We start from the raw sequence: 10,310 nt of genomic DNA, 5'->3' as shown, positions 1-10,310 counted from the left end.
AAAAATACCCTAAAGAAAGAAGCTTGCGCCCTGGCCAGTGTGCTTGCTCAGTGGTTAGAGCATCGGCACCAAGCACCGAAGGTTCCACACCCAGCCCCTGTCAGGGCATGTGCGGGAGGCAACCAATCAATGTGTCTCTCTCACACCGATCTCTCTCTCTCTATATCCGCTCTCTCTCTCTCTCTCTCTCTCTCTCTCTCTCTCCCACTCACCCTCCACCCCGGTACCTTCCACTTTCCACTCTCTAAAAAAAAAATCAATGGAAGAAATATCCTCGGATGAGGATTAACAAACAAACAAAAAAGAATCGAACTTGAGTATCTCTGAGGATAAGAGACTCACTACCAAAGTGGCCCTCTCAGACCAACCTACCCACCTGTAGACACCTCCTGCACACCCTCAGCGGCCCGATGACAGCCATCCACCAGCTGGCGGGTCCAGGCAGCCAGCTCCTGTGGTGACTCCACGCTGAACAGGTGAGTGTCCACACCGTGGCGTGTGCCCGTGCGCAGGGCAAAGGAGAGCTCTGCGTCGTAGGGCACCGAGCCCTTGGAAGGGCCCGAGTGCACCAGCCTGGGGCACAGAGGGGGAGGGCAGAGGGCTAAGCATGAGGCCTCGGGCAGCAGGGAAATAGCTCTTGGCCAAGAGGGAAGTCCTGGGAACGGACCCTGGGACTCCTTTACCACCTAATGTGGGGACAGGACTTCCAGACCAGCACTGACTGACTTACAGATCATCTTCTGCCACCCTCCTCCTTGCTCTCGGCTCCAGCTACACCAGTGTCTTCAAACACACCGCGCACACTCCAAGATAAGCACCTTGACACATGCTGTTCCCACTGCCCAGTCCGTTCTTCCCTGATGATCTACATTGTTCATCCCTCACTTCCTTCATACCTTTACTCAAATGTCATCTCTGTTTCGTTGGTTTTTTATTGTCCTTTTCACTAGAATATCACCTACGGTACAAATTTTTAACTAATTTGTTCACCACTATTTTCCCAGCAACTAAAACAATGCCTGTCATGGGTCACAGCCTAGCCCAGGTGACAAGGGCCCAAAACCTACTTGGCTCCCACTTGCTGTGTAATCTCGAGCAGCTCACTGCCCCTCTCTGGGCAACAGACTTCAGAGTTCTGGGCTGTAGCCCTCTTTGCTCTTCACCCTATACCCTCTCTCTTGGAGCTTCAGATTCCCCTTGGAGCTTCTGATACCTAGTCCCCCACTTTCCAGCCCTGAGCTACAGACCCACAAGTCCCCAAGCTCCCTACCCAAGCTTCCTACCCATCCCCCACACACGCTGGACTCAACTTAGCCTCTTGCTCCGATCCCCTCCCTTTATCTTCCCACCCCTAATCCCTCTGTCTGCTCAGACACAAGCTCCAAGCCTCCCGTTCATCTGGACACCTCCCTCGCCCTCCCCATCTGGCAAGCACTAACCAGGGTTAATTTTACCACCCATGTGTTTTTCAATGCAAATGTGGCCTTTCTTCTCCATCTGCTGCCTCTACCCACTCTCTCTCCTGCAGGACTGCAGCAGCCTTCCAGCTTCCATCCTGCCTCTCAGGTGCGTTTTCCACCTGACAGCCACAGGGGTTCTTTTAAAACACAACCCGGGTCACCTCAACCCAGGCTAAAACTCTTCAACTCTGCCACAACTCCTCTGACAAAGCTAACATTTCTTAACTGGCAACAGAGGCTCTGCAAAATCAGGCCCTGCCAAATCAGGCCCTGCCAACTCTCTGTCTCATTTCTCTCCATTTCCTGCATAGATTCTACACACTGGTTATATATAGCTCACTCATAACTCCGCGAGCACACGATAGCCCTTATGCTTCTGGACATCTGACTATGTTGTTCTCTCTGAGATGCTCTCCCCCTTTTTTCAACAGCAAATGTCTTCTCATCTGTCGAAGTCCAGCTCAAATGTCACCTCCTGCCTGAAGCCTTCCCCTGCCAGGCCAGGTAATTCTGCAATTCTGCATTGTAAAAGCTGTTCCCCACCAGACCTGGTGCTCCCTGAGGGCACAGACCAGTGGTCGGCAAACTCATTGGTCAACAGAGCCAAATAGCAACAGTACAACGATTGAAATTTTTTTTGAGAGCCAAATTTTTTAAACTTAAACTATATAGGTAGGTACATTGTTATTAACTTAATTAGGATACTCCTAAGGCTTAGGAAGAGCCACACTCAAGGGGCCAAAGAGCCACGTGTGGCTCGCGAGCCACAGTTTGCCAACCACGGGCATAGACTATTGGGGTCAGCTCCCTGTCCCCCAAACCATGCAGCACAAGGTTGGACAGAGTAGGTGTCAATGATTGAGTGACTTGTGGGACTTCACATCCTTCTATTTTAAGCCCCCATTCTACAGATGAGGAAATCAAGACCCAGATAGGGTAGAGACTAGCTTCAGACCACCGGGGGAATACCTCAGGGCAAAATAGGGCTAAAGTCCCCAACTTCTGAGGCCCGTCTAAAGCATCATCCCCCCGAGCTCTGGGTGATGCTCTCCTGCCTGCCTGTGGGTACCTGGTGGTGATGAGTGGGGCAGTCCAGGCTGGCCGGCTCAGGGCCTCACGGGTCTGGGGGAGACAGCTGTAGAGAAGCAGCTCCTTTTCAGTCAGCAGGGCCAAGGTGGGTGCTGTGCCCCCATTGGGCAGCTGCAGAAGACAAGGCAGAGTGAAGAGGGGCAGGGAGGGGAGAGGTCAGAGGGCCAAGGTGGGGAGACAATGGGAATGGGGTCAGCTCCAGGGGAGGGGAACAGAGGGAAGAATAGGTCCCAGGCCCAGCAGGCACCTGCTCAGTCAGCCAGCCGATCTGCTTGATGTCCTGGCTCCCAGCTGTGCTGGTAGCTGCCAGCAGTGCCTGCAGCTCGTCCTTGACCCAGGGCATTAGAGCATTGATTTGGGCTTGGATGGCAGCTGCCCACGACCTTGCACTAGCCTCCTCCATGGCCCTCAGGAAAAGGGTGTCTTGACCATCTGCCGAACAGATCTCCAGATACCTGCAGGCACAAATGAGGTGGAGGGGAGAGTCTGTCCACTCCTGCAGCTGACTAACCCTGAGATCTGGCCCAAGAAACCCCATCTACCACAAAACCAGAAGAAACCACAGGGGTGTCCATGAAAGAATTAGAGCAACACTTGCTGCTGGGGATCCAGTTTTGTAACCTTGGGCAGCTCACTGCCCCTCTCTGGGCAACAGACTTCAGAGTTCTGGGCTGTAGCCCTTCCTGCTGGGGATCCAGCCTTGTAACCTTGTAACAGACTGTGTTCCTGTTATTGAGGCCTTTTTGGGTCTAGTGACAAGAGATCATTAGATACACACACACAGGCAAACACACACATAGGCATACACACACAAATACACACCCTCAAAACACATACGATAGGGGCCAAAATTATCGCTGTGTGAGGATTCATTATCTTGCTCTTTTTTCCCTGGTTTCTAAGGAGGACTGTCTTGCTGGGTCAGCTCCCAGGTTCTCTTTTATGGCACAGAACCAAAACGATGCACTGATTAGGCCAAGTTGGTCTACATAAAAAGAGCTAGAGTAATGGAGTAGGGAAAAGGGAGGGAGATGAAAAGCCATGCAGGCAAGTGTTGGGGAAGGTTTTCAGGGAGGTACCCAGAGGAACAGTAACAGGGAGAGGGTTTTTAAAGGTTTTGTAGGACATTAAAGATTCACTCCCCTTTGGCCTTTCTGTAACAGATGAGGTGGGACATAAACAAAATTATGGCTCTCACAACACCCCCTCCAACTCCCTTTACCTTTGCCTTCCTCTCCTGCAGAGCTAGAAAGCAAAATACTTCAATTGTCAGACTCCCTTGCAGCTAGGGCTGGCCATGTGATCCAGTTGTGACCAATAAGATATAGATAGAAATCCCTTCCTGAATGAAGGGTAACACTTTCCTGGATGTGGCAGTTAGTCTCCAAAGATGGCCTCCAACTAATCTATCCCTCCCTGTACACACAGTCCAAACTTCTCTCCTCAAGAGGGGAAGTTTATTTCTTCTCTCCTTGACCTTATAACTGATTTAACAAATAAAATGTGGCAAAAGTGACATTTTGGCATACTCCCAAGCCACCATGAAATCCAACTACCCTGAGAGGGAGAACAAGATAGCCACCTGGAAAGGCCATACAGAAAGAGGAACGCTCAGCCAGCCCCTCGCTGTTCCAACCATCCAGCCGAAGCAGCAGACATGTGAGTAAAACAGACATCTTGGGCTTCCAGCCCCAGCAGATACTGCATAGAGCAGAAGAGCTTGCCAGTTGAGCTAGCCAGAGTAGTGAGAAATCATAAACCATTATCTCCTAAGACACTAAAATCTAAGATGCTTTGTTTATGCAGCAACAGAACAAAATACCAGGAGAAAAATTCCTTTCCCTTTTGCCTTCATCCTGTCAAGAATATGGACATCTGCTTGGAGGTGCAGCCACCATCTTGCCTCAAAGAAGAAGAAAAGCCACAATAAAGATGACAGGAGGAGCTCTAGTGGCGCAATCGGTTAGCGCGCGGTACTTATAAGATGACAGGAGAGCCCTAGCCGGTTTGACTCAGTGGATAGAGCGTCGGCCAATGGACTGGAGGGGTCCCAGGTTTGATTCTGACCAAGAGTACATGCCCGGGTTGCTGTCCCAGGTTCGATTCTGACCAAGAGCACATGCCCGGGTTGCTGTCTCTATCCCCACTAGGGGGAGTGCAGGAGGCAGCCAATCAATGATTCTCTCTCATCATTCATGTTTTTATCTCTCCCTCTCCCTTCCTCTCTGAAATCAATAAAGAAATATATTTAATAATAATTATAAAAAAGATGACAGGAGAACCCAGCCATTGTGCCTCAGTGGTTGAGCATTGAGGTGAGGAAGCAAGAGGTCACAGTTTGATTCCTGGACAGGGCACATGCCTGGGTTGCAGGCTCAGTCCTTGGTTGGGGACATGCAGGAGGCAGCCAATAGATGATGTTTCTCTCTCATCAATGTTTCTATCTCTCTATCCCTCTTCCTTCCTCTTTCTCTAAAAATCAATAAAAACATATATTTTTTTAAAAGATGGCAGGAAAAAAGCTGAAAACCTGATCCCTTGAGGGCATTCTTGAGCAGTGATAGAACCTAAATAAACAGCTAACCCTAGACTTTTTAGATATGTGGAAAAATAAATCTCTCATTTATTTAAGCCATTGCTTGTTAGGGTTTCTGATACTTGCAGCCCAATGTAACTCTAAGTAAAAGTAAAATATTATTCATTATATTTTAGTTAAAAGACTGTGTTCCTTGGACTGGGATATAGTGCTGATATGGAACCCCAGTAATATTCAAGTTACACATGTAGTTACATATGCATGCACATGGTCAAGCACATATGCATACATGCATATACACATATGAGTATTAACATAAACACACAACACATACATTAATCTACACCAATATCCTTGCAAATGCTCACATATACACACAAACACTTGTATTTACATGTCATCTACACATGTACACACATAGAAATACATGCACACACATAGAAATACATGCACACACATGCTTCAGGTAATGTCCAAGATGGGCTGGAAACCACGATTAACCTAAGGTTCTATGAGTCTCAGAAAGGACTAATAAACCTCACCTTCACCTAACACTAAAGTCCCTTTGGGGGAACACCTGTAAGTGACCTGTGCATTACCACTTCTTGCCTCATGGGGGCAGGGTAGGGCTGGGTCATCAAGTAGGGCCAGAAGATCTGGATGCTAATATTGGGCATTTGACTGACATTGAACCTTAGCTATAACTCGGACCCACAGCACAACCTTTTTTGTCACTCCCAATGTATACACCACCACCCTCAATACCGCATACCCCACTTGGTCAATATACACTCCATTCAACCACCACCATCACTCAGGCACCCATAGCTTCTAAAGCAGAGAGAGCTACCTGGAAAGAGGCAAGTTCCATCTCTTCCTGGTTGTGTGATTAACCTTGGGCAGTTTACTTCCTCTCTCTGTCCTCATCTATAAAATGGGGTGAAACAATAGGACTTTGTTCATAGGATCGCTGTGAGAACTAAATAATTTTCTTTGTGGTAAACACAATAATGTTGGCTAGTACCAATCTTATCATCAATGAACTGTTAAGGGCTGCTCAGATGTGAAGGACGATAACCTTCCATGGCCCTGAAACAAGTATTACCAGACATCTCAGAATCGCAACAGAGTCGGTAGAGACTTGAGGGGATCACTGAGTCTGACAACCTTATTTCACAATGGGCAATCTAAAGGTCAGTGAGGAAAAGGGACTAGTTCAAGGAGAACCAGGACTGGAATCCCATTCAGGGCTCTCCATATTGAAAGTTCCTCCTCAGATGTGAACTGCCCAGAGGAAGAAGAGAAAAGCTAGCACACCCTCATCCCCATAACTTCACTCTTGCATCCAATCAACAAACATTTCTTAAGCACCTACCATGTTCAGGCATTGTATCTTTCCTTTCGCCCCACCACCTAACAACACCAGGGCATGACTGTCTGCGGTGCCCCCCACTCCAGGCTTACCTGGGCTCTGGGTCACTGGGGGTACACCTTCTCGAGATATATGCCATCTTCAAGGACATGTGTTTGGCACCGTTGAAGTCTCGGGGTGGGGGACCAGGGGAGGAAGGCTGCCGCTGAAGGGGTGAGGCAGGAGGCGAGTCCCAGCCAACCGAGGTCCCGCTGGCAGAGTTCTTGAAATATGGTGAGACTTCCTTCATGTACTTGACTGGTCAGGGGACAGGTCAGCAGTTACCACTGTGACATGGGCTCCCATGCAGCACACATCACAATTTTCATTAAGACTTCAATTTATGACTAATGTCACTATCCTCCCCTAGGCTCAAGTCTCTGATTTTCTGGTAGAAAATACTAGATGCATTCCAATATCTATTCTCTCATTTTCCCCCAGTTTATAGACACATGGCCACCTGGAAGATAGGCTACATTTCCCAGCCCCTTCTGCAGCTAGGTGTCACCATGTGACTAAGTTCTAACCAAGTAAGTAGAAGTGTTTGGACCTTTGTGATGACTGCTTAAAGGGAACAGACAACAGCTACAACAAGAGGGAAGTTAGGAGATGTGACTGCTCTGCCACTATCCCATTGTCTGCCTCTCTCTCTTCAGCCTTTTCATCTTCAGAAAAGAGGGGTTGAATGAGATAGTCATGTGGTAGAGGCTGCTAACTGTCCTCCAGTATAATGATAGCCTCCCAGCTTAAAACTTCATTTCCCAGTCTCCCTTGCAGCTATATAGGTGCTCATGTAATCAAGTCTGGCTGATAGGGTCAGAGCAGAAGGGGTGTGTGTAACAATCAAGTTCTGTCTATTAAAGAAAGGGAAAGATCCTTTCCCCCACTTCTTCTCCAACAGGGTTAAATTGGCTAGAACAAAGGCTGGTGGAGCATTATCTTAACTATGAGTACATGAGCCACACTCTAAGGAAGGCTGACACTTTAAAGATGTCATGTCAGACTTGGATGTTACTAAGAAAGCAAGGAGCTTCTATTATATTTAAGCCATAGTATGCTATGGGTCTCTTATTATAGCAGCATAACTTGTACTGTAACCAATATAGGTGCCTAAGGGCCCTCTTAGCTCTGAACAATCATCACTGAGTATAGTGGACACCTTAGAGAGTAACATTGTCCAACAGAGCTCTCTGTGATTATGTAAATATTCTCTCTCTCTCTATATATATATATATATATATACATTGTCCAATACAGTAGCACTAAGCCACATGTGATTACTGAACATTTGAAATGTGGCTAGTACAAATGAGGAACTGCAGTTTTTATTTTATAAGTCAGATAAGGTCCCCGCCTTCACAGTGCTCTCAGCCTAATGGGAGCTCCACACAGACACAGGGAAGTGAGCATTTTATTTAATTGTAATTAATTTAAAATTAAATTCAAAAGTCACATGCAGCAAATGATGACCATATTAGACAGTACATCTTCATATTGCTAGAAGAGCAGCCCAGACCTACTCCTCTGCCCAACTGACCCATAAAGTCATGTTCTGACATGTGATCCTGCTTTCCTGGCTATGCGGTTGGACCAGGGGTGACCATCTAACCCACTCTAGCTACCCAGTTGAGACTGGTGTCTTGAACAGATTTGCTATGGGAGTCAACCACCTTCTGCTGTGGGGACAAAGAAGAGGAAAGCTGGTCTGCAGAGACATAAAATTAGTGGAGATGCATGTCAAGAAACAGAGGGAAACACCTGCTAATGTTCCAGTTTCTAATACTTGTTCGTTAGAAAGTCAGGCTGCCATGTCAACAGAAGTTATGACATTTGCATCCAAAAGAGTCGTGATCAGGACCTGGATCTCATGCCTTTCTAGAAAAAGAAGATCTCACGAACACTGGCAGCTAAAAGTAAAAGACAACATGATGACAGGGTTTTGTGGGAGTAGAGATTCAGAAACAAGTCAGTTTTCTTGAGCACCTGCTATGTGTCAGGTATTGGACTGGCCCTAGGTAGGACTGGAATGGTAAACATATGACACTTACACTACCACTTCTTTATCCCTTGCTCACAGAATGTATCATTAATCAATAACAGTGTTCTATGGCAGTCATTACCAATCAATTAAGGTTGATTTGTAATAAAACATTTTGGTCATTCTTGCTATATCATTTGTTGAAGTCTGGCTGCAAATAATAGAACATATGATAACAATGCCTTAAGCAATAAAGATATTTCTGATTTCACATAACAAGAAGTCTAGAGGAAGGCAATTTTAGAATTGGTTCAGTGGCTCAATGACACTGGATTCAGGGTAAACCTTTGTGCCATTCTCTTGGCCCTGCCATTCTCATGACCACAGAATGGCCACAGCTCAAGCAAGTCAACAACACCCAAAGCAGAAAGGGAAGAGACAGGCAGAAAAGAGACTGTCTCCTAACACCTTCTTCTTATCAGAGAGGGAAATATTAGTATTTCCATGAAGCCTTATATCTCATTGATCCAAGTGGGGTGCAGGCCCACTTCTAGCACAATTATTACCAAGAGGAAATAGTTACTCCTGGCCAATGTGGCTCAGTAGTTGAACATCAACCTATGAACCAGGAGGCCACAAGTTCGATTCCAGGTCAGGGTACATGCCCAGGTTTCAGGCTCAGTGCCCAGTATGGAGCATGCAGAAGGCAGCTGATGGATGATTCTCTCTCATCATTGATATCTCTCTCTCTCTCTCTCTCTCTCTGTCTCGTCTTCCTCTCAGAAATCAATAAAAAAAATTTTTTTAAGAGGGACTAGTCATGATTTAGACCAATCACAATTCAGCCTCTGGGAGTGAGCATATTTCCACCCAAAAATTCAGGCTTCTGTTAGCAAGAATGACGGGGAAATGATTGAAGGCAAGCAACAGTGTCTGCCACATGTGCCCTGGCATCGGAACTATTCCCAATTCTCATGAGCAGCAGTCTCCTCACCTCTAAAATGAGCTACTAGGAAGATGGTATATCAAGACTTACAAGCACTACTCTCTCTTCCCCCAGCCAGGTGGTCCCCTCTACTGCCCTACTGAAGGTACCTCTCCCTGTTACCCCTTGGCAGCCTTCGTTCCTCTCCCCTCAGCCATCTGGTTTGCTAGTCATCTGATGTATCCAGTCACGGCCCAACCAGTATGTTCTTCCTGTGAGCGGGCAGACAAGATGGAGTGAAGAAGCAGTTCTTAGCCCAGATCCCTGGAAGGAAGCTAGTTCTGTCACAGGAGACTGCCCTTGAGGCTCAGCTAGGACCCAAGGCAAACAGGGGTGAAAGTGAGAGGGCCTTAGAAACTTTACTGAGGTTGAAAGAGAAGTTTTGTTGAAAATAAGAGTAGGTTTTTGTGACAGAACTAAGCCTATGCCCAAAGTTTTGGGGACTAGGACTAAAAAGAACTCATCATCATCATTATAGCAATGACTTACCCCAGAACTGAATGTTGGATTATGTCTCAAGGGACAATGAAGGTGGGACACATCACAGTCTATATGACATTCAAGCCATTCCCCTGCTCTTTTCTCCTTGCCAACAGAACCCTTTCTATCTCTCTCTCTTCCTTCCTCTCTGAAATCAATAAAAATCTATTTTTAAAATAAATAAATAAATAAAAATTAAATTTCTTAAATGCCCTCAGGTGAGCCTCCTTCCTGCCGTCTGTGTGAAGCCTCCACCTCAGCATGTCAGGGGGAAGGACTGGACAGGCCACAGGGGAGAGAAAGACGCGGAGGCCCGTCCTTTCAGCCAGCGGCTGGCATCAGAAGGCACTTTCCTATTGAAAAAATGTTAA

The 10,310-nt window shown here is 46.9% G+C and overlaps 1 protein-coding gene across 1 annotated transcript in view; it reads right to left on the bottom strand.

The window, feature by feature from the left end:
* The window catches only part of SNTA1 (syntrophin alpha 1), a 31,803-nt gene that overhangs the window by 4,330 nt on the left and 17,163 nt on the right, over nucleotides 1-10,310 (bottom strand). Inside the window, exons 4-7 of the mRNA XM_015564512.1 lie at nucleotides 6,550-6,754; nucleotides 2,797-3,004; nucleotides 2,530-2,660; nucleotides 377-573 (exon numbers count right to left, since the gene is read on the bottom strand). Coding sequence (XP_015419998.1) covers nucleotides 377-573; nucleotides 2,530-2,660; nucleotides 2,797-3,004; nucleotides 6,550-6,754 — 741 coding nt within the window. The remainder of the gene's footprint in view (nucleotides 1-376; nucleotides 574-2,529; nucleotides 2,661-2,796; nucleotides 3,005-6,549; nucleotides 6,755-10,310) is intronic.

Source organism: Myotis davidii, unplaced genomic scaffold (assembly GCF_000327345.1).
Source record: "Myotis davidii unplaced genomic scaffold, ASM32734v1 scaffold38, whole genome shotgun sequence".
Lineage (NCBI taxonomy): Eukaryota > Metazoa > Chordata > Mammalia > Chiroptera > Vespertilionidae > Myotis > Myotis davidii.
This window is presented reverse-complemented; position numbering and strand designations above follow the sequence as displayed.